Here is a 25,005-nt window from a genome sequence, read left to right on the forward strand (position 1 = left end):
AAGAATCTGACAACTTTAAACATGGATTGATGAGCAGCTAAAGTCTTGCAGCAAGCAAGAAGTGGCAAGAATTCTACTTGCATAATTAATAATAATAATAATACATTTAATTTGGTACAAATCTAATTGCAGCAATTAGCATCCTCAGTTCCCAAATAATTACATTGTGTAATCAATAGTGATGTAATAATTCACTCTACCCACAATGTGATGTAATGCGATTCACGATACTGGGTTCACAATACGACTTTTTCCAGATTTTTTAAACTGAAATTGAAGACAAATTATGACAAAGTTTCCTTTTATTATTTCTCTTAAAAAAATAAAATAAAATACTGTGTTTGTGCTTATCTTTTTATCTAAATAATGAATGCCCTTTCATTTCTGAGGTAGGTACAAACTCACTCACTCACTCACTCACTGCCTTAACCGCTTATCCAATTAGGGGGGGGGTGCTGGAGCCTATCCCAGCTATTCAATGGGCACAAGGCACACAGTAACACCCTGGACGGGGGCGCCAGTCCATCACAGGGCAGACACACACACACGCATACACACACCCATTCACCTATAGGGCAATTCAGTGTCTCCAATTAACCTAACTGCATGTTTTTGGACTGTGGGAGGAAACCGAAGATCCCGGAGGAAACCCACGCAGACACGGGGAGAACATGCAAACTCCACACAGAAAGGACCCGGAACAGACCGCCCCGCCTGGGGATCGAACCCAGGACCTTCTTGCTGTGAGGCGACAGTGCTACCCACTGAGCCACCGTACCGCCCTAGGTACAAACTATGAATTAAGCCCGATTTGGCTGAAAAACCCCGAATTTGGCAACCAGGCGTATAGCGCCAGTGACGTCAACCAGGCAAGGTGTATAGCGCCAGTGCCCTCTGCTGTTTAAAGTGAATATCGATTCATTTTACATGTCAAATCGATTTGAATCGTGGAATTTTTGAATCGGTTATTAACTGTCTTGTGGTGAATCATTACATCCCTAGTAAATTATAGGAAAGGTGATTAAACACAGTTGTAAACATGTCTCCGTCCCAACTTTTTGGTAGTGTTTTGAAGGCATTAAACTCATCATTTGTTTATATTTGCAAAATACAATAAGGTTGGTCCATAAAATGCATTTTGTCAGTTTAATAAGGATCCAAGAGATAGATTAGATAGATATCCCGAGGGAGGGAGGGATGGATATCCCAAAGGAAGATGGATGGATGGATATCCCGAAGGAAGATGGATATCCCGAAGGAAGATGGATATCCCGAAGGAAGATGGATGGATGGATATCCCGAGGGAGGGAGGGATGGATGGATGTATATCCCGAAGGAAGATGGATGGATGGATGGATGGATGGATGGATGGATGGATATCCCGAAGGAGGATGGATGGATGGATGGATGGATGGATGGATGGATGGATATCCCGAAGGAGGATGGATGGATGGATGGATGGATATCCCGAGGATGGATAGATGGATGGATGGATAGACGGACAGACAGACAGACAGACAGACAGACAGACAGACAATATAAACAAATCACATTCTTGTTGTTATTGCATTTTACAAAATGGGCATGTATACTTTTCACCCTGCATTTTTTTAAAACTATAAACATATGAAGGTATGTATGAAGGTATGTATGTACTTGGCTAAGTTGTAAGTGTAAGGATAAGATTAATGCATACCTCTGTTTGCTCCATGGTAAGATGAAGTCCAACAGCAGATCATGCATCACTTGCAAACCACCTCTCTGTGCTGATATGACCACTTCAGCAGCTCGCTTAGAACATTTGATGACCAAAACAAACGGGCCATTTTTGTGCCTTATTATGTTTCCTTATATGGCATGGGAACTCGGTTGTAAAAGTATATTAATGTGACATAAACAAGAGAGTCTCTAGTGCTAATACAAACACTACCTGTTGCTCATCACACATAAACAGCGCAGCCGTTACGCATTCCAATACATCTCTTTGTGGACCATTAGCCACAGTCCGAAAGCGCGTTCTCGTCGTGCGCGTACTCGCTGTTATGCGTGTAAACGCCCTGAGTGTTACTGGTACTAGCTTCAAGTAGTTTGCTAAGAAGCTAGCTGTCCAACTTAACACAGCTCAGTTCTAACAAGTGAGCCAAACGCGTTAGCCAGCCAGTAAAAGTTACCGTTAGCTTATACGGTGACTAAAATATTAATTAGCTTTTTAAAACCGAGCAGAAACTTTTTAACGAAACCAAGAAACGTTAGCTAGCCGTTATTGTAAACACTGAAAGAGCTCGAGCTAGTCTGCCGTATCTTTGTAAGGAGCTTGGGCCAAGCACCTTGGTAACGGAACATACCATCTCCTCAGAATGGGGGAGGTTTGTTTAAATAGTTTTGTCCAACAAACGACGATATTTTCTCATTCTGCTCCATTGCGTTGATGCAAAGGGGAGATACGACCACCCAATATTTAGATAAATGCTAAAAATGCCCCCAATATACTTCAATAAAATCATAAACACACACATTCCACTCGCTTTGCGTAATGTTAAGATCAAAGCAACGTTTTAGAATGGCAGAACACCCCTCTCTCTGTAGATTTGGTCCCCCCCAAAATGTTCAATTATGGCTACGGCCTTACCTTGCTGTGTGACATTCTACAGTTTGTCATTTATTTATCTTTAGTAACCACTTTTGTCCTGGTTAGGCTTGTTGTGGATTTGGAGCAAATTCCATATACACCAGGCATAGTGGGATCACACATTAATTTGTTTACACTTACTCAGACATATTGGCTTCGAACTACCCTGCAGAAAGTCACAGTTGTATTTAGGCATGGTTTAATTATGTCTTGGTGTCTCTTTGCTGCCATTCTTTAGTAAGGTTTCCCACAACATTTTGAATCATTGCAAAGATTCGCTTTCATTCGATAAACTGCACAAGTACTCCTGTGCCTATGTGGCGACAATTGCAATCCTGATGGATCCTAAACGGTTTCTGGCTTTGCCCTACAAGGACTGAGATTTCTCCAGATTCCCTGAATCTTTTTACAACATTATGTATGGTAGATGGTGAAAAAGAAATAATTTTGCAATCATGCATTGAAAAAAGTTTTTTATGAATGAATTGACAATTCTTTCACAAAGTGGTTAGCCATGACCCACATTTGCTTGAAGTGATGGAGCCTTTGTTGGATCCTTCTTTTACACTCAGTCTTGATACCCTCATCTGTTACCAATTCACCAGCTTATTCTATTGTTTTAAAAGTGTAATTGAAACTTGAAGAATTAACAAATGGCAGATTCTTGTTTTAATATACAAAATGTCCCATCATTTACAGAGTTGTTTTTTTTATTATTATTTGACATGAACAATTTTCTTCTGGCAAACTTGATTCTATAGCTAAATTTTGTTTGTGAAGGGGACCACAACGTAGAATCAATTTGACATGTTTACAAAATACTTTTTAGCCAAGTTTGGCAAAATGTCTTTATTTTCTGGAGACAGTGCTGTTTTTCAGTTGGTAGAAGAGCAGATATGCCTGACTGGACTGAAGCTGGTCCTCACATATTCGCGTAACACTGTTAAAGAAGGAAAACAACATAGTTTATCATTGTGATCATAGTAACATGGTCAAACAGAGCTACTTAATAGATAAACCTAGGATAGATAAAAATGTTGACACTACTATTATTCAACTATCATGTATTAAGTGACAATCATGTTTTTTCCAATGCATTTTATTTATTAGTACATTTTAAGTCATGTTCAAAATGTCTGACTAAGCATTGCAGAGCTGTGGAAAAAAATTCTCACCATGAGTCATTGTAATTGCACCAGCCAACCTCTTCCTGACATGCGGCTGTGTAGTGCCCCAGGTTCACTGTGCCAGTGTGGTTGCAAAGAGTGTACAAATCATAGAGCACTGGGCCTAAACACATTGATAACCATCTGTTACATTTTCACAAACCTTTCCAAGAAATATTTTGGCAGAAAGTAAAATGTCCTCTTATCTTTCCCACGATGTAATTAATTAGCCAATACCTGTTGGGTGCCTGATGTTTTTTTCTGTAATTATACAACTAGTAATGTAAGCCACCAATTTTTATTATGTTTATTACGTTACATAATGGCATCATTAGTCACAAGGCTATAATGTAAAACTAAAGAAGGCCACACAAGATCACAAAACAGGACTGCTTACTGCTAAACACATACAGGGCTTAGGAAGATTCTCACAGCTGTGGTGTTATGTGTGACAAATGTTGGCACAGCATGAGTCATTTTGTTGACATCTGACTCACATTTTGGTTTTTACAGAGCTTACTGCGATTTTGGCTTAAATGCTACAGAAAAAAATTAAACATTGTGATAGACTACTGATGATGTATAGTAATGCCCTTTGGGGGAAATATGTAATTTAGTTATAGACTGCATATAAATAAAAGGTGGAAGATGATCCAGACATGGTCTGTCACACAAAATCTATGAAATTATAAGTGTGGAGGTTGTTAGAGGGTGTCCAGTATCATATTAATGTCCATGTTTTTGAAATGAGATGCTTGCACATGGGGCAGGTGCTGCAGAGCAATGTGGTTCAGCATTTAAATGGTTGATTGACTTCAGGTGTAAGTAATAAGTCAATGTGTAAATGTGTGTTGCGCTGCAATTAATTCACACCTTGTTTGGGTGTAATTAAAAAAAATGAATAGGCATTTATGGGTGTTATGATTTGGTGTCCACATACTTTTGGCCATGTAGTCTAGCTGTAATTCGGCATTTGAGAACACATTTTTAAACATGTATAAATTAATGATTTGCTTTATACTCACCAGAGTCAATTGGTCCAAAGGGTCCCATATCCAGATTGGTAACAGGGAACAACACTGGCACTGTGCTTTTGCGGATTGAGTACCTTGATGTAGTAAACCGCTTAAAGTCTGAGACACTGAGTTAAGAGTATTATACCACACGGCATCTATCACTACTCACTTCCCATCTCCCATCTCTTCTGTCACCCATCTGATAATGCTTAAAGGATACGTATGACGAGAATTTTAGGGAATCTTTGAATGGTTAGACTTTTCGTGCTCTCTGTGCGGCGATTACACCTTCCGCACATCTAAAACTCACAAAACAAAGTACCATAAGTATACACACTTAGTGTCACATACAGTGTATCACAAAAGTGAGTACACCCCTCACATTTCTGCAGATATTTAAGTATATCTTTTCATGGGACAACACTGACAAAATGACACTTTGACACAATGAAAAGTAGTCTGTGTGCAGCTTATATAACAGTGTAAATTTATTCTTCCCTTAAAATAACTCAATATACAGCCATTAATGTCTAAACCACCGGCAACAAAAGTGAGAACACCCCTTAGTGAAAGTTCCTGAAGTGTCAATATTTTGTGTGGCCACCATTATTTCCCAGAACTGCCTTAACTCTCCTGGGCATGGAGTTTACCAGAGCTTCACAGGTTGCCACTGGAATGCTTTTCCACTCCTCCATGACGACATCACGGAGCTGGCGGATATTCGAGACTTTGCGCTCCTCCACCTTCCGCTTGAGGATGCCCCAAAGATGTTCTATTGGGTTTAGGTCTGGAGACATGCTTGGCCAGTCCATCACCTTTACCCTCAGCCTCTTCAATAAAGCAGTGGTCGTCTCAGAGGTGTGTTTGGGGTCATTATCATGCTGGAACACTGCCCTGCGATCCAGTTTCCGGAGGGAGGGGATCATGCTCTGCTTCAGTATTTCACAGTACATATTGGAGTTCATGTGTCCCTCAATGAAATGTAACTCCCCAACACCTGCTGCACTCATGCAGCCCCAGACCATGGCATTCCCACCACCATGCTTGACTGTAGGCATGACACACTTATCTTTGTACTCCTCACCTGATTGCCGCCACACATGCTTGAGACCATCTGAACCAAACAAATTAATCTTGGTCTCATCAGACCATAGGACATGGTTCCAGTAATCCATGTCCTTTGTTGACATGTCTTCAGCAAACTGTTTGCGGGCTTTCTTGTGTAGAGACTTCAGAAGAGGCTTCCTTCTGGGGTGACAGCCATGCAGACCAATTTGATGTAGTGTGCGGCGTATGGTCTGAGCACTGACAGGCTGACCCCCCACCTTTTCAATCTCTGCAGCAATGCTGACAGCACTCCTGCGCCTATCTTTCAAAGACAGCAGTTGGATGTGACGCTGAGCACGTGCACTCAGCTTCTTTGGACGACCAACGCGAGGTCTGTTCTGAGTGGACCCTGCTCTTTTAAAACGCTGGATGATCTTGGCCACTGTGCTGCAGCTCAGTTTCAGGGTGTTGGCAATGTTCTTGTAGCCTTGGCCATCTTCATGTAGCGCAACAATTCGTCTTTTAAGATCCTCAGAGAGTTCTTTGCCATGAGGTGCCATGTTGGAACTTTCAGTGACCAGTATGAGAGAGTGTGAGAGCTGTACTACTAAATTGAACACACCTGCTCCCTATGCACACCTGAGACCTAGTAACACTAACAAATCACATGACATTTTGGAGGGAAAATGACAAGCAGTGCTCAATTTGGACATTTAGGGGTGTAGTCTCTTAGGGGTGTACTCACTTTTGTTGCCGGTGGTTTAGACATTAATGGCTGTATATTGAGTTATTTTGAGGGAAGAATAAATTTACACTGTTATATAAGCTGCACACAGACTACTTTTCATTGTGTCAAAGTGTCATTTTGTCAGTGTTGTCCCATGAAAAGATATACTTAAATATCTGCAGAAATGTGAGGGGTGTACTCACTTTTGTGATACACTGTATGTAGCATGTATACAAACTTGCAGATTGTGCTTTTAACATACAGGTGAATTTTCTTTGTCAAGTTTTTCTTCCTGGGAGAACAGATCCAAACATTCCTTCAAGGTCACGCTTGTCTTGGAGTCACCATTCTAAAAAAGAATAAAAGGTGAGAGTCAAATGTGTTCAACAGCGGGATTAAAACCTAAGATGTCCAGACAATCAGGTTTTTTTTCCACTGATAGCTTGAACATTTATAGCATTGCATATACTGTAGAGTTCAGTTTAGTTCAGCTTTATTGTCCCCGAAGGGAAATTTGTTTTGCAGCATGGCATACAACACAAAGTAAAAACACGACAAAAACACACACAGCTTAAACACATAATGCAGCTTAAGTATATATAAAATTGTAATATAAATAGAGAAATAAGAAAAAATTCATATTACAAATTTAATAACCCTATCGCTCTAGGTATAAAATAATTTTTCCATCTGAGTTCCAGAGTGGATTCAAAAAGCATTCAGAACTCTTGATTTTTCGCATACTTTAATGTGTTGTGGATTTGATTTTGAATGGATATTATTGCCATTTCACCCATAAAAAGACTCTTTATTCAATACTTTGAATAAGAAAAATTTTCTAATTGTGTCTAATTAGTTCAAATGTAACAGGTGGACTCCAAAGTTGCATAATTTTGAAATATTATTTATTTAAAATAATATGTGTTATTAAAGTATATTTAAGCTTTTTGTAAGCAATACACATTGTGAAGACTGACTATTATGTGCTTTTATTAAAATATGCTATTTTTATTATTTCCCACATTCACCTCTCTTCTGTATGTGTGCAACATTATTACAAAATAAGGAAACAAATTATGTTGGTGATTATATTAATTGTTAAATTATATAGATAGAAGAAATCCTGAGGCGCTGGATTGCTATACATATTTCCGACTAGGACTAAATAATAAAACTGTACTTCACCTTTGGGATAGGCAGTGACAGATCACAGAACACATCAAAAGTGTTGGAGTAGTGGGAGCAGACAGAGCAGTGTAGAGAACTGCGAAGCTGTCCAGAAAACAAATCTAGGATCAGTCAGAATAGAGAAGTTAATAAAACTTATTTTACCCATTATTTTCTTAAGTTTGTCATGGCCTATTCCCACTTCTAGAGAAGGACACTACATTAGTGAATTTATATCCTACAGTAGGCTACAGTTGCTCTAACTGATCATGGTGAAGGTGTAGATTTCCACAAGAACACAAGGAGAACAAGCAATACAGTGACCTGGTTGCTGTGCAGGCATGTGCTGTAATTTACCTCTGTTATCTCTATATCTAGCTGGATAGTTTTTATTTGGGCCATGCCTATGGGGGTCCCAATGTGTCTGCATTTGCTTGCCTACAAAAATGTCACCATTATGATAAAAAAAATCAAATATGCTACCTGGCAACTGTTCTTACCTACAATTATACTGTCATCTCTGTCTAGATGTTTTCTCCACATAGCAGAAGCTTCCTCTGAAAGCCTAATTAAAATAGAAAATGTAAAATATTAATGTGTTTAAGTGATTAATGTGCTTTGTAGCTGATTCAAGAAAGGTTTCTTAATGTCAGTCCAGAGGTTGCAAGACAGACTTGTGAAATCCAGGATCTTATCTGTGTACCTGAATTGCTTATAGCTGGGCTCAGGATTAGTAGTTACGCTGGGGCACTGTAGGGGTCTGCGGTTAATTTCTGTATGCAACCGGTCCAAAAGAAAACGCAAGAACTCCTGAGCATCCTGCTGACTGTTAGTGGAAGTAAAAGAAATTCAAAACACATGTATACTGCATGTTACACTTATTGTAATGACACAGACATGTTTTAATCATACATGTAAATGAGCAAAGGCATTTAATGATAAATGACTGGTGTGCGCACCTGTATCCACTGAAGAAAGGCACTGCTTCTTTAAAGATACAGTAGAATTTATCAGGATTCACTGTAATCGTTCCTCCATCAGTGTTCCACAGACCTTCCAAAACTTTTGTGAATTCTTTGAGAGGAAGAGGATGGGTAGAGATAAGAGCAGTGAAAATGAAGGTCATTACATGAATGAGCTCATTAACAAGAGCAAATGTGATTGTGAATATTGATTGATTTTCCAGTGTTATGCATTTAATCAATAAGACATTGGTTGATTCTAATGTGCTTTAGTCTGTTTCTTTGTGTCCAAAAATCTACTCTGTTTAATGGCATGTATGCACTTGGTTGATGGTGGAGAACACTTAAGGAATGGCTTTATTTATTTAGATTTGGAGTTTCAAGACAGCCAGCTTTAGCATTTGCTAAACCTGTTGACAATAACTTTTTGTGCAGTTCCTAAGTGTTCAATATGTGAAAGGCTTAAAATGTGACAGATACAATGTATAAAAACCCACCGTTCATCAGCACTGGTTCCTGACTGTGGTACATGTCCCGGAGGTACGTTTTAGCCAGACAGTAGTCTCTAAGGCCTTGAGTGTGTGAAAGACACTGCACAATTGCATTCAGAAAGCACTGCAAGACAGAACGTACAAAAGCAAGACAGAATATAAAAAAATGAAATGAAATCACTTTCTATTATATATTGAAAAATCTTTAATTTAGCATATTACATACTATATTCCCTGCATTACACAGTCCAACCTGTCCATTGCCCAATGTAAGGTCTTTCTGTAAAACAAACATTGGATATTAATTAATTTCACATTTTAGAACCTCAACCAGACAACAGGGGACATAATTGTACTGCTGTACATACTGGCATAACTCAATCTTGTCTGGTTGTGGTGCAAACATTATGCTAAGATTTTAAAACTAACTAAACCCTGCATCATAAGCTGTTGATACAAATATATGCCAATCATTAAAAAGAGAGTGGACTTTAGGGACAAGAAGGTTTTGTACATAAAATAAGGGCTATCTATCCATCCATCCATCTGTCTATCTATAACTAATTGTGGTTATCAACCTCCAATTTGGAAAAATGTTCTATTGTTGTTACTCTTCCTAAGAGTAGGTATCCTGCAAATATCATACAAACAGCAGCTGTTAAGAGATGCCTAAATTAAAACGTAATGTAAATGAAGAGGGCTGTTTATACATGAAATCTAGAAATGGTCTACCATACACTTTCATCATTGTTACACCAGTTATGTAAAACTTTATTGCTGCTGATGGTGATTCTGCCAGTTATTAAGAATAATTATAAATATATCTGTTTACTTAAACAAAACATTTTAATGTAAAGATTAAGGCTAAATGTGCTTATTTTTAATTAGGTCATACAAGTATTTTACTCTATTATACCTACATGTTTTTGCATTTAGCAGGTTAAGTGCCTTGCTCAAGGGCCCAGCACTGGCAACTTGATGGTTGTGGGCCTTGAACCAGCAACATTCTGATTACTAGTCCAGTACATTAACTACTAAGCTACCCCTGCTATAATTTACTTATTTACAATATCCCACTAGACTAAACTATGTTCTATGTTTCTATTTTTAAACCTCTAATCCTATTATCATGGCCAGGGAGGACACTTTTGGAGGGCAGAGTGAAAAAAGCATTGTGAAGCACCTTTGCATGTTTTTGTAGCTTAAGATCTTTGTATAAACCTTTTAAAGTCTAAAAACACTAAATCCTGCCAGACTCCTATACTGTGTGCTGTCACTAATAAACCTGGTCATAAATCACCAAACTGGGACCCTGTATGTCCAGATTTCAACACAGTAGAAGCATTATTGCTAAAATCCATCACATTCTATTCACATTAAAGACACCACAAGTCTCACCTCCTTGTCAGCCACCAGCAACAAGCCCATGAAAGAGGTGTAAAGCACAGACTGTGAGATGTCTACACTTTTATTTTGGGTGACCAGTGAGCGGCACAGGGCCTGGTATGAGGTGTCCATCAGAGTAGAGGCAGCTCTTGGCATTGACCCTTCCAAATTCACACCTGGCAATGTACAAAACACAGAGTGTACAGTATGACAGAAGTTCTGTATAACTCTTTCAAAATTCAGCTGATAAAAGAAAGCAGTGTATTCATATTTGCAGTAAAAATATAAATTGTTCACTGCTAATTAAATTAAGTACTGCCGTGCAAAATCTGTACATTTTTAAATATTTCATGCATAAAGCTGACATAACAGTTCCACAGAAAATGTTTGTAAAATAAAAATTAAAAGGAAAAAATAAAGGGTGAATAGAAGTGGAAAATTAAAAAAAGAAAATCAATTTAAAAAAGAAAAAGGAAACATTAAAGAAAACTTGAATAGATTAAAAAAGAGATGTAAAACATAAAAAAGGGAATGAAAATAAATCAGAAAAAAATAAAATTAAATAACATTAAATATTTGAAATAAAACTGAAAATAAAAGGAGATGAAAAAGGAGATTCAGTAGATTTATTACCATCTTAAGAATTTCTTGATTATTGTTTGATGTATAATCAATCTTTTTATTTCCTGTCAATCCTCACACTCCTTGGGTAAATCAGTTGTTCTGTGATAAGTGTATTACGTAAAGAAAAGCTAATATATTTACACTTACCTGTAATCAAATTCCAACAGATCAGTTCAGTTCTTCATCACTTATTTATGGTTGAGTAACAAGATAAAACAGACGTTTTACAGGTATTATGGTTTCGGTTGATAGACTTTCACACACTCTCTGCAGGCTGCTGATTAGCAGCCACTATAGAGGCTGGTGAACCTTTAATCATCACTAATCTTTTTTGCAGGAGTGTCTATATTTAACCACGTCTCCTTGCTGGTTTTTTTAAACCCCTAAAAATAATCTAGGTACAATATAAAAATAGTTAGTATGTTTACATTTTTAAACACCTTTCATTAATGTGTTTTTATTACCCAAACATCACAGGATTACTTGTTAGCATGAATTTATGAACACTTTTATTAGATAAAACATTAATTAGCTCTCTGTATTGTTTGTTAATTAATTACCTGTGAAAGACAGGTAAAAACACTGTCAAATTTTGGAATTCAGTTTGGAAACACAAATCTTGAATTTTGATCTGTTAGGACTAATTTATTCTAAATACCAATCAATAATAACTGAACAATTCCTCCAGAAAAGAACTCCTATTGCTTCAACTATTTTGTTTGATCATGCTCTTCAGGTTTTACATTATTTGTCAAAGTGTGAACTGTAAAATATGAATCTGTGCACTTTTAAAGTCATGCTGTACTGCTTGGTGTACAGAAGTGGTGAATGGCATACCGTCTTTGGGCAGCAAGAGTTTTGTGTATTTGGCAGAGGTCGCCAGAATGCATAGGGAATTGGATATTGATTGTTAGATGTTAGTTACACAAATGTCCGCATTCTCCACCATTCATTAGATTTTTACTCAGTCACTTAAAGTCCTGTCCCTTGAGCTAAAAGAAAGAACTCAACCAGAAGAAGAATCATCTGCTGAATCTGAAGAAAGGCATTCATACTTTGACTTGGCGACTTGTCTGGGTGCTTTGCTCATGCACAAGATTCAACAAATGATTCTTCTCCTGGACTTTAAGTGACAGAGTAAAATCTAACAAATGGTGGAGAATGCGGACATATGTGTAACTAACATCTAACAATCAATATCCAATTCCCTATGCATTCTGGTGACCTCTGCCAAATACACAAAACTCTTGCTGCCCAAAGATGATATGCCATTCACCACTTATTTACACCAACCAGCAGAAGATTTTGACAAGCGTTTAAACATGCTATGCTCATAATATGTCTCTGCTGTTAGTGCTGGCACTTTGACCACACTGTTGAAGTTACTATATGGTCATTTCCCACCGTATTGGATAGGCAAACTGTGCCTGTTGACCACCCAACCAAGCCAGTGGCTTTGGAGAGCTAGTGCATTAGACTGTAGCACCAACCAAGCATTCCAGTGATGTAAACCAGTGATCAATCTAATTGGCCACAACTTACACCTAACTGTAAGTTAACTTAAGAAAGGAAAATCTAAACACCTCCCGATTAAAGAATTATAGTTATTTATTTATAAAAAAATAACATTGTATTAAACAAAAGCTTAAGTAAATAACTCATAACAATAAATTCTCCTGAAAACTGTCAGTTCATTATTAAAAATAAAAGAAATAATATTTTATACTGTCTGACTATGTCCACATGAGGGTGAAATACAAATGCATTTACATTCAGATGTTCATTCAAATCATCACTATTACAGTGCCTGTATACTAACATGCACACATAAACATATTTTATTTAAAATACTGTACTTAAAGGCCTTAATTATATAACTACAAGCTACATTGATACAGGCATGAGCACCAGGCCTCACTACCTAACAAACATACTTTCACTCAGTCCACATTCTCCAGTCTGACTAACACACCCATAATACAGTGCTTAATGAATATAAATAGCCTTCACATTGAATAAAGTCTGTAAACCAGTAATCAGTTCCAGGTGTAAGTGGAAGGACCAGGAACTTTAGCTTTGTCCCTGTAAAGAAATAATATGACCTCTGAAATGTGGCCTATGTGTCTGACATTTCCACATCCGAATTCAGGCTCAGTTCAGCAATGTGATAGAGGGCAGGGTCAGGACTTTGCTGGGCTGCCTTGGAATGGCTGGCTTGAGAGTCTCTGTCCTGCGATTGGACGATGGCTTGGCGCAGACAGGTAATCCACTGCTGTTTGTTAAAGGAGTCGCTGGCCTGCAGGCTGTGCGACTGAGCCTTGGGACGCCTCCTGTTGCTGACACGGAAGCAGTTCTTCACTGGAAGTGACAGAGAGTTGGAGAATACAGTAGGAGAGAGTAAATAATGACGGAAAATGTCAATTAATTTAATGGTGCTTAGATCAACAGCTATAATGCAATAAATTTAATTAACAACCAAAAAATTAAGCATTTTAAGAATTTGATTTCCTCTCTAGAAGCTACTCAGTAACACCTGAGGATACAGCATACAGTTAGCTCCACAATTACTGACTCTGACAGTCTGGATAACATGTTGTCTGAGGGCTTGACGGTCACGCATATTTAGTAGGGGTTTTAGTTCATTGCCCTACACGGACTCCACTGCTGATATGGACAGTGTATGTCATGTTCCAGACGTTTGTAGAGTTTTTTTAAACCACATTTTCAGAAAACACAATAAACATATGACACTCTAATTGGACTGTTCCTAAATGACTGCATACATACAAGTCCCCTAACAGTCCCCTAAAATACACTTTCTCTTTAGCAGTAAACAGTACTTCAACTACATAGTCTTGTTACCTTTGTCATTGCCAGTGAAGGCACCACGGAAAGATCCAGAGCTTCCTCCCTCACCATCAGGCAGGTCCTCTAGCATTATCTGTGTAGCGGGAAGGGGCTGACGGTAAACCTGGAACTGTACCATACCATCTTTATCCTGTACCACTGGCCTTGTCAAAACCAGAACCAGTTCGAACAAGAACACATGCAGTTTCTGCAAAATAAGAAAAACTGGAGTTTTAAATTAAATGTAAAAATATTAATTAGATTAAAAGTTGCAATGATGATGATGTCTGAAATGCACAGATCTCAGACAGTTAAAAGCCTGTTAAAATAAAGACCTAAGAAAGCAAGACTTTTTCAAGGTTGTTCAAGTTCAAGAGTTTAGGAGGCTTTATTGTCATTTCAGCTGTATACAACTACATATTGGGACAGTGGTAGCCTAGTGGGCAGAGCTTTGGGCTATCAATTAAATGGTTGAGAGTTTGAATCCTAGCTCTGAATCCATGCAGCCACTGTTGGGTTCTTAAGCAAGGCCCTTAACCCTGTCTGCTCCAGAGGCATCGTACAATGGCTGACACTGCGCTCTGACCACAGCTTCCAAACAAGCTGGAATATGCGAAGAAAGAATTTCGTTGTACTGTACACTTGTATATGTATATATGACAAATAAAGGCATTCTTCTTCTATGTTGTTTCTCCAGAATCATGGTGCAAATCACAAGACAATATAAACAGCTACATAAAAAACAGTACAACACATTTCTAACCTGAATAGTAACGGGGAACGGGACCAAAAGACATTACGGGAACAAAAACAAGTGTGTTGGCCATATGCATGTACTCTGTGTAGTAGATGTGTTAAAACATTGCTCTTTCAGAAAAACATCAAAGACAATGATGTTTTTTGCAGAGTACAGAAAGTTTAAGCTGTGTGGAGTATTGAACTACAATTTAAGTTGTATGGTGATGCTCCAAAAAGCTCTCATTAGAGATTTAATGAGAAATACAGCAGCGACTACATCTCTATCATGGTTTAGCATAGAGGACGAGATGTCATGGTGTTGTAAGTCAAGTACATTTAATTGACTGTGAAAAATCAATTACCTTGGCAGAAATTCAAGGAATCTATCCCATACTAATAAGTTGTTTGGTTGTTGCTAATTTTATACCAATTAACTTGGTCCAGTTTTTGACTCTTGGGTTTACTTGCATTTGTTGGTAATGCAAGTTATTTATATGAGAATTCTTAATCAGCAAAATCATTCTGATATGACTAATTCTATATAATTCTACACACTGTTTTACCTCAAAGGAGAATAACCAGAAAGTCAGATAACAGAATAGAGTGCATTCACCTGTCCTTTTGTACTTTTGAGTTCACCATGGCAGTAGAGGAAGCGGGAAGCATAAATCTCAGGTACTCTCTGACCCTCCTCTGGGTAGCACAGACCTCGTTTATAAAACTGGCACTCAGCCTCACCGGTTTTACTGTTCACCTCAGTAATTATACTCTGGATCAGCTCCATCTATACACACACACACACACACACACACACACACACACACACACACACATACAATAACACGCCTCCAGTTATGGATCTACTTTGATCACTAAGGAACATAGAGACACGTAATGGAAACTCTCACTTACAGCTTGAGGCAGGGTTTCCTCATCAGGGTGATCAATTGGTGTGGTCTTCTGGATCTCCCTTAAAAGCAGCGGGTACTTCACCAAACGACTGCGTGGAAGATCCAGAAAGTTCCACAGATCAAGTTTTCTGCTGAAGGATGATTCCTGGCATAGGCGGAGGAATTCCTCCACTCGTCGTACCTGCTTCTTCTGGTCCAGCAGGGCCTTGGCACCCACCTGGTTACAGCAGTAGGTGATGTAGGCATCCAGACAAGGAAACTGGAATGGTGGCAAAACCAAAAATACACTGGTCAGAGAGAACAGTGAAGGACAGTTGTAGCCTTGCGGTTAAGGTACTGGACTAGTAATCCATAGGTCGCTGGTTCAAGCCCCACCACTGCCAGGTTGCCACTGTTGGACCCTTGAGCGAGACCCTTAACCCTCAATTGCTTAGACAGTTTACTGTCACAGTACTGTAAGTCACTTTGGATAAAAAAATGGAGAAATATGCACACAAACTTTCAGTTTCAGACTCACCCAGTCCAGCAGGGTCGGCCCAACCTCTCCCACCGTCTTCTCTGACCCTCGAAGCCCCTCCAGACGAGCCAAAAACTCTGCAAACACAATCATCGTCAGTAATCTATAGCTTAGAGGTTTCTGTCACCTCTATAAAGAACTATTAACACTAACCTTCATGGAGAGGAATCAAAGAATCAAGAGTCCCAAATATCTGGCCCAATTCACTCTCTGTCATAATGTCTAATTTTAACATGGGCTCGTAGTAAACCTAAAACCACAGAGAAATGGAAAAGTTATACTTAAACATTACAAGAGCAGATAAAGAACACAATTTAAAAACCACATGTAATTTACTTAACAAACCTTTTTGACCAAATTGAGGTCTTCGATTAACTGCTTCTCCCCTTGTGTTAATTCATATATCACCTGTGGGACAAAAAAGAGCTTAAAAGAAGGTGCAGCGACTGTACAGCAGTACATTATTGGTACAATATAATGAATTCTAAAAAATATTTTTCTGACACAAAGTAGTCATTTGGAATGTAGCTCAAAATCATGGCTCAAATTTCAGTTATACTATATGGTCAGAATTATGTGGACACCTGGCCATTTCTTCATTGGATATATAATTTTTATACCATGCGCATTAACATGCAATCAATAATCATTTTTTCACTCTTCATGCACATAAACACACCTCCCTTGTGGCTATAACTGCCTTAACTTCACTGGGAAGGTTTTCCACATAACTTTGGAGTGTGTCTGAGGAATGTGACTGTATTTAGTCAAAAAAGCATTTGTGAGGTCAGGAAAAGACCAGGCTCACATTTTACAAGCCAACTCATCTCAAATGTGTTTAATCAGGTTGAGGTCAGGGCTCTTTGCAGGTTACTGATGTTCCTACAATGTCATGCTACAATGTCAAGAAAAAGTTGTATCATTTTGTATGAATTTGATTAAATTGACAGGGTTGGAAGTATTACCCTGTTAACATGTAATTAGTTAACAATAATACTATAATAACCTGTTAGGTACGTTTTAGTAGGAAAATAACCACAATGTGTTTTTGAACTCTAGCCTTTTAGTCTGGAATTGATAATCCCAATAAAATCAAATATGATAACCTATAACACACAGTCATCCAGTCAGCTGTATGACCAAATACTGTACACAAAAACAGCAAAACCTAACTGACACTTCTTATAGCTCAGACAACACCTTTAAAAGGCATTTAAAAAAGTGTGACAGTTCACACACAAAAACTAATGCCAAGTGCTGCATTTGCTGAAATAAAGCTGTTACTGATGAAATAAAAAAAAGAGGACATGGCCACCACAGTAGCTCATTCACTTCCTGTTTCACCACACACAAAGGATATATAGTAATCCCTCATAGTCACAGCTTTAAAGTATTACAAACAGCTATTAATGTTACTGTTGGAAACTGAGCAGTGCTCAATCGGGCTGAATTTGTGTTTACAGTGAGCTTTTATTTTAATGAACTGCAGGATGGAGAAGATAAACACTTCTCATTCTTTGCAAACATTTAATACTTATAGAACATAGTGCTCACAGAAACCCTTACAAATGATAAAATTGGTCTATGCATTCATATTTCCACATTTAAAAACAGAAACTTAGCTACAAACAGAGGATTCTGGTATGTATTGTGTTTTATAGGCCAATATTTTGTATCGTCATAAAATGATGCTGTTTGTTTTTGTGGGGCATTTAAAAACTAACTACTATCCTGCCAACACTTCTAAACAGCACTAATTTCAATAAAAATCTGTGTTTTATTATTTATTATTTATATAACAGCATCAATAAGGAACCTATTTAACCTTAATCCCTGAGACTGAGCGTGTTAGATGCCTGGCCCAGGTTAATAACCCAACTGAAATTTGAACTTTAAGAAGAATAGTAAGAATAGTGACTAGCTGGAATATTACTAGTAGTCAGACTTGTTATTGACTAAAATTGATCCTACCTCCTGTCTTTTAATCTCCTTGGCACTAAGATCCTGGCTTAGGCTGTCCACAGTGTCACTCCACAGTTGGCTGCTGCGACGCCGTGGAAAAGACGAAGCCTTGGTACGAGAGCGGATCGGCATTGGGGGCATTGGGCGTGCTTCTGTACGAAAACTGATGGACCGCTGGTGGAATAAACAAAAAAAGGTACATTTGTTTGACATAGAGAAATGTGCAATAGACACAGGCACTTATAATTCACATAAGATGCATAATAAATGATTTATATATGATGAAATTCAGTCAAATTAAATATCCAAATTTATTTATAATTAAAACAACAACTGTGTCAAATCTATAGTGTGATCACACTTTGTAACAAACGTCTGGTTTTAGCAACTGTGTAACCTGTTTGCTATTTTTGTTTAATAATTAATGTATATGGTCACTGTTATGTAATCGGGTTGTTTTTTATGTGAATTTTTTATGTGGTTTAAAACAATAAATCTAACAGTAGACTGGAAATACAAACTATGTTCTGTTTAATCACCAACAAAATACCTTAATTTACTATGTAGGGTCCTTAAAACTTTGTACAGCTTTTAAAGTTCAACTAGTTTAGGTATCAATCAACAGTATCAATACTGTTATGCACACAGCAAATCAAAAAATGAATCAATACATATTTAGTTGTTGCTTGCGGCTCACCTGAATGGACTGTCCCAAGCGTTTCAAAGCAGGGGTCTTCAGTGGTGTTATAATGCCTGTTACTTCACTACTCCTGTCCACCGGTTTGACCCGTTTGTTACAAGGTCCCTAATATAAGTCAGCAACACAGGATTAACATTAGCACTGTGACACTCATCAGTAAAAGTTCACAAGACTTGATGCTTTAAATATCCGGTTAATTAAAACCCCGGTTGTGGTTCAAGTGTTATTTTTGTAGCATTTCAATCCGGAAGTTTAGTTCTATGTACAACCCCTGAATGCACTGTAAGACCAAAAGTTAATATGACATAATAATTCATGTCTATGGTGAGCAAAATGTCGGAAGAAAATAATAGTTGCCATCAGTTCTATTTCACAGCTGGACAATAAGGTTTGAGAATATATACCAGTTACTTTACTACAATTTATTGATAATCAGAGCATCACTGAGCCACCACCAGGCTTCACTGTAGGCAGGGTGTTCTTTTCAGGGTATGCCTTATTTACCCTCTTCCAGATACACTTGCTGGTTTTAAATTTTGTTTCATCGCTGCAAAGAACAATCTCAAAACTACACGAGCACGGAGTCTTTCAGCGTTTAGTATGTGCCTTACTGTGCTAACTAAAACCACAGTTCCTGCTGCCACCAAATCTTGTTGCAGGTCTTGAGGGTTTTTGACCACCTGCCTCCTCCGGAATCTGGTGACAGCTGGTGATAGCTTCCTCTTTCACTCTCTGTATCTCTAGAACTATTCAGTGCATTTGCTATCTATTTACTGTAGGTGCTATTGTCAAATTTTAAAAAATGTAAATTTAAAGTATAAATAAATGATGGGTGCCTCAGCAGTGGAATGCCCACTACCTGTGGGATCTCATACTCTCAAATTCGAATCCCAGCTTTGGGATCCCAGGCTACACAGACATGACTGGCCATTTCTGAGGAAGGGTGAGCGGAGGGGATTCCTCATTACAATATAGGGCAACCAGAAACCAAAGACATTAGTATAGTTGCAGAGCATATTGTACCTCAGAGTCCTGCGTGTTGTCAACAGGAAAGTCATCATCATCCTGAAACAAGGACGGATTACAGGCATCAATATAAGCAACAATTAGATGACACTATTTTATATGTGCAGTTAGTTGGGACTCTGCATTGACTTGAATCAAAGATGATTTTCTTATATATCTAAGATAGAAAGTAACTACCTGAACTACCTAAATACCAGAATTAGCAGTCACTCCTCACGATGTGAATTTGTTTATGGAAAGAAAATCATTTGAAACTGTAATGGGAGTTGGTGGTAACTAAACATAAACGAATAAACAGATGGTAAGAAAATGTAAATCTGCCAAAGATGAGAAAGCAGAAAAGCAGAGAAAAGCAGTTTGTGTGGCTTCTTTCCGGTGTGGCACAGGAAATAGAGTTGTAAAATGTCACTACCAACTAAAAATTGAGAGGAGTTTAAGTACATTTACAGTTGTAGTATCTCTGAGATCTGTTGGCCTTTTAATACATTTGTGTTTTATATTTGGTGGAATACCAATGCGTGCAGGATTGGGCAGAATACTTTAAACATAAATATTTAGCAAGAATTTAATATTATATGTAAGTATTCTTAAGCCACAAATTACTTTAGTAAAAAAGGATTAAAAAACACACTTTGTACACACTTTGGTTATGACAGAACAGGTAGTTACGGGTTACACAAGATTCATCAGTTCACAAGTTCAATATCGAACACAGTCATGGACAATTTTCTATCTCCAATTCACCTCACTGGAGTGTCTTTGGACTGTGGGAGGAAACCAGAGCTCCAAAAGGTAACTCACAGAGACACAGGGAGAACATGCAAACTCCACACAGAAAGGACCCGGACCACCTGCTCCACCTGAGATCGAACCCAGGACCTACTTTCTTTCTGAGGCAACAGTGCTACCCACCAAGCATTTCTGTATCCCTGCATTCATCTGTCCCTCAATTCTTATTAGTTTCCCTGTCCCTGCCACTGAGTAGCATCTCCACAGTATAATGCTGCCATCACCACGTTTCACGGTAGCAGTGGTTTTAGCAACAGGAAGAGCAATGCCTGTATTTCACCAGTATTATTGCTTTTCTGTCAAAAGAATTACATTTTTATCTCATCAAGTCAGAGGATATTTTTTCCTCATCTTGTCCTTTACATGTGATTTAGAAAACTCCAAGCAGGTTGTCATGTGCCTTTTAGTCAACAGAGGCTTCCATCTGCCATTAGAGCCTGATTTATAGTGTGTTACAGAGATGGTCGTCTGTCCAACTGACTCTCCCATCTGGCTTTTCTTGCCTGATACTGAATTTTAGTAAGGTTCAAGATTGTACTAAGAGTTTTCCATTTCAAAAAGATCATGCTTACTATGGTCCTGGGAGAACACCACAGTTCCTTGGACTTCATGGTTTGGGTTAGGGTTAGGTTATTCTGTAATCCATGACTCATCTCTTGCTTTTTTATTCAGATCCTCAACTCCATTAAATACATCTGTGATGAACTGAATTACTGATTGCGAGCCAGATCTTCTCACCTGACATTAGGGTCTGACCTCATTGTATGGGTTCAGGTTTCCACAGACACACTTAAAAATAGAGGCTATTACAATCACAGGGTCAGTATTAATGCCCGTGCTTGTGGAATAGTCAAAGTGTGCACATGATATGACCACAATACTATTGGAAACCTGGGAAGAAGGGGCTTTACTTTTTATATTTATTTGCTAAAGGCTTTTATTTTTAGCTCCTACTGCCACATTGTTGGGAACAAGCATTAAACAACCTGTTACTATGTGATCATGTCATTAAGCATGCTAGACAGACTTTTTTCTAACTCTGTTAGTAGTAGTTTAGCTAGTGTTAGCTCTACAAAAAGAGCATATTATGACCACCTTCTTAATATTGTGTTGGTACCCCTTCTGCTGCCAAAACAGCCCTGCAACTGTGATGCACTGTGTATTCTGACACCTTTCTATCAGAACCAGCATTAACTTCTTCAGCAATTTGAGCTACAGTAGCTCGTCTGTTGGATCGGACCACACGGGCCAGCCTTTGCTTCCCAAGTGCATCAATGAGCCTTGGCCACCCATGACCCTCTCACCAGTTTACCATTGTTCCTTCCTTGGACCACTTTTGATAGATACTGACCACTGCAGACCGGGAACATCCCACAAGAGCTGCAGTTTTGGAGATGCTCTGACCCAGTCGTCTAGCCATCACAATTTGGCGGATAACTCTGAGGATAAAATGTTCACTTGCTGCCTAATATATCCCACCCACATGTCAGTGGTCATAATGTTATGCATAGTTGGTGTATATTGTCAGCTGTTTACAACCATACAAGACAAAGGTCAATACATTTCAGCGGACGTACATCTAAAGTCTTTTTGTCTTCAGTGGATTCAACTAGTGGAAAATTGTATTCCAGTTATGCAAGGGATGTCAAGTGTAATTCTTGACCCTGACAGATGAATGCTCTACCTTCCATCCTGGACTGTTTAAATTTTTAGGGATACCCTTGAAGTGCTTATCTACTACAGGCCCCTGAAACAGTCACCAATTTCCTGTCAACTTCAACCCCCACCATCTGCACTGCTTATGCTGAGAATCACCTGGTCTCAGCAGAAGCTCTGTGGCATTAGCTTCCGCTGCAAAGCAATTACGGTTCAAAGCAAAAGAGCAAAATGAACACACATAACTGACAGAAATGAAATTAGTAAGCATGACCTTGTAATTTATGCAAAAATAGATATCCCACATTGCACAGGTTCACAAGACTACTGATTTCAGAGGATATACTGAAATTCTATGCTAATAAGAACTCACATAGTCTTCTGAAGCTCGGGCTGAAATTTCAGCATCGCTGCTGGGGTCCTGTTTTCTTTTCTTCTGCTCAGAAAGTAACAGACAACATAATGACTCCTACTAAAGGGGTAGAGTTCGGTCTACCCTGTAACGTCTACTGTTTAGGCTTGATGTATGGTGAAATCAACTTACCCCAGCAATATCAGAAAGGTTGGCGTATGTCAGGAGTCTTTCTCTTGATATTGGAGACCTTAACATATCCCAAATGAATATCTAGTTAGAAGTCAACATGGCTTAACTCATTATCTTTTTAAAAGTATGTTAATATAAAACATAAAATAATGTCCTGAAAGCAAAATTTTCAAGGATTAAATCTTGAAAAAATAAACAATATCTTAATATATACATTTTTGGGTCTTAGGTAATAAATGAATATAATAAAGTGTGATGCCACAGGGCCTCAGAGGCCTGGTCCCCCATAAAGAGAAGCCTTACCAGGAAGGTGATGAATCCGTCTCCGTCTCTTGGAGCTCCATATTTGTCACTTTCATATCATCTTCGCATTTACAGATCAACACAACAAAGCCAAACGATTAAAATATATATATATATATTTCTATAATCCGCCAGTCTCTTCACAAATACCTGTCGCACCTCTATGTGGAAAGAGGCAAATTTCGATGTGCACCCTGACTCTCTACGCCTCCTCTCTTCCTCTTACCCTTGCATGTTCGAAACCCACATCCTGTACGAGAAGAACTTCTTGCTTCCTGTTAACACAACAGATTTAGAGACTGGCCAGAGACCTGCCTTTAAAACACATCTACAAACGAACCAGCAGTGAACAGAAGAGGAAGCTGATTCATTTGAATGAAATAGGCTATAATTGACCAAAAGGTCAAATCTATGAGTTTTGCATTGTTTGGAACATAAAATTATACAAATGATAAAGAGGGATATAGACTATATAGACTTTTTAGCTTAATTCATTAAGAACAGGTGCTGTCCACAGCCATGCAGGCTACGTAGACAAAAACTGGGAGTGGAAGTATGAAAAATACAGTACAGAAATGTTTTGTCTGATCAACTTCATTTAATTTATTAATAAACATCCATTCCTGCATTGCAGGCCTGCAACACATTCCAAAAAAAGTTGGGACTGTAAAGCATTTACAACTTTGTAATGTTGCCATTTCTTCACACCGAGGTCATGACAGGCAGGCCAGTCCAGTACCCGCACTCTTTTTTTCCAAAGCCATGACTTTGTAATGTGTGCAGCATGTGGTTTTGCATTGTTTTGTCGAAAAATGCTTAAATATCCCTGGAAAAGATGACGTCTTGAAGGTAGCATAGGTTGCTCCAAAATCTTAATGTACTTTTCTGCATTGATGCTGCCATCACAGAAGTGTAATTACCTTTGTCAAGGGCACTGACACAGCCCCATACCATGACAGACCCTGGCATTTGGACTTATTGCTGATAACAGTCTGCATGGTCCTTTTCCTACAGTTTCTTTGAGTCATTTATTGATGTAATGCACTGTAGAAGATTCCTACATCTTTCTTTGAGGTACATTGTTTTTAAACATTTTAATAATTTTCTTATGCATTTGTTGTCAAACTGAAGATCCTCTGCCTATCTCTGCTCCTCAAAGACTCAGACTTTTGTGGATACTGCTTTTGTTCCCAATTATAATTAATCACCTGTTTAAAATCAGATAATTATTTGTTTTTGAACCTCATTATTCATCCTAAATTGCCCCTGTTCAACTTTTTTTGGAATGTGTTGCAGGCCTGAAATGAAGTAGACCAGACAAAACCTGAGAAATTTTGGATTCATACTCACTGCAACCAAATAAGTAAAAGTAATTTTTTTTGCATTTTCGCAACTTTTTCTTATCTGGGGTTGTAATTATCTGGCCAGCCATCATGTGGCAGCAGCAAATTAAAATATAAATAAAATCACACACACAGGTCAAGACCTCAGTATATGTTCACGTCAAACATCAGAATGAGGAAGAATATAATGAGTTACCTTGTGGGGTGGTTGCTGGAACCAGACTGACCAGCTTGAGCGCATCAAACACCACTAATCTCTCGCCTGTCTATTTTACAGAGAATTATGGTGCAAACAAAAACCATTCAGTGAGCAGCAGTGCCTTGTATACAAAAGAAATGGACAGGCTGGTTAAACCTGAAGTAAAAGCTATTATATTGGTGAGATGCAAATGGTTGATTCAGAATTTGGCTTTGGCCCAACTTACCTTGTACCAACAATTTAGGTTGGAGAATG

The 25,005-nt window shown here is 38.4% G+C and overlaps 2 protein-coding genes across 2 annotated transcripts; both read right to left on the reverse strand.

The window, feature by feature from the left end:
• Positions 1 to 3,375: 3,375 nt before the first annotated feature.
• On the reverse strand, positions 3,376 to 10,747 carry usp21 (ubiquitin specific peptidase 21). The gene is made up of 12 exons (XM_063016049.1): positions 10,604 to 10,747; positions 9,432 to 9,485; positions 9,212 to 9,329; positions 8,712 to 8,826; positions 8,456 to 8,578; positions 8,253 to 8,317; positions 7,748 to 7,874; positions 6,848 to 6,914; positions 5,032 to 5,110; positions 4,821 to 4,928; positions 3,805 to 3,919; positions 3,376 to 3,569 (listed from the first exon to the last, which is right to left on the reverse strand). The coding sequence occupies exons 1-12, from the start codon at positions 10,745 to 10,747 to the stop codon at positions 3,479 to 3,481; spliced, it is 1,206 nt and encodes a 401-aa protein (XP_062872119.1). The 3' UTR covers positions 3,376 to 3,478.
• A 2,066-nt stretch (positions 10,748 to 12,813) lies between these two features.
• On the reverse strand, positions 12,814 to 23,287 carry arhgef3l (Rho guanine nucleotide exchange factor (GEF) 3, like). The gene is made up of 13 exons (XM_063015117.1): positions 23,209 to 23,287; positions 22,906 to 22,963; positions 22,735 to 22,797; positions 19,914 to 19,955; positions 18,888 to 18,995; positions 18,200 to 18,364; positions 16,574 to 16,636; positions 16,382 to 16,478; positions 16,229 to 16,305; positions 15,713 to 15,970; positions 15,414 to 15,584; positions 14,078 to 14,270; positions 12,814 to 13,573 (listed from the first exon to the last, which is right to left on the reverse strand). Exons 1-13 carry the CDS (start codon positions 23,262 to 23,264, stop codon positions 13,332 to 13,334), a joined length of 1,593 nt encoding a protein of 530 aa, XP_062871187.1. The 5' UTR covers positions 23,265 to 23,287; the 3' UTR covers positions 12,814 to 13,331.
• Positions 23,288 to 25,005: the final 1,718 nt, after the last annotated feature.

The sequence above is a fragment of the Trichomycterus rosablanca genome, chromosome 19 (genome assembly GCF_030014385.1).
Source record: "Trichomycterus rosablanca isolate fTriRos1 chromosome 19, fTriRos1.hap1, whole genome shotgun sequence".
In the NCBI taxonomy this organism is placed as follows: domain Eukaryota; kingdom Metazoa; phylum Chordata; class Actinopteri; order Siluriformes; family Trichomycteridae; genus Trichomycterus; species Trichomycterus rosablanca.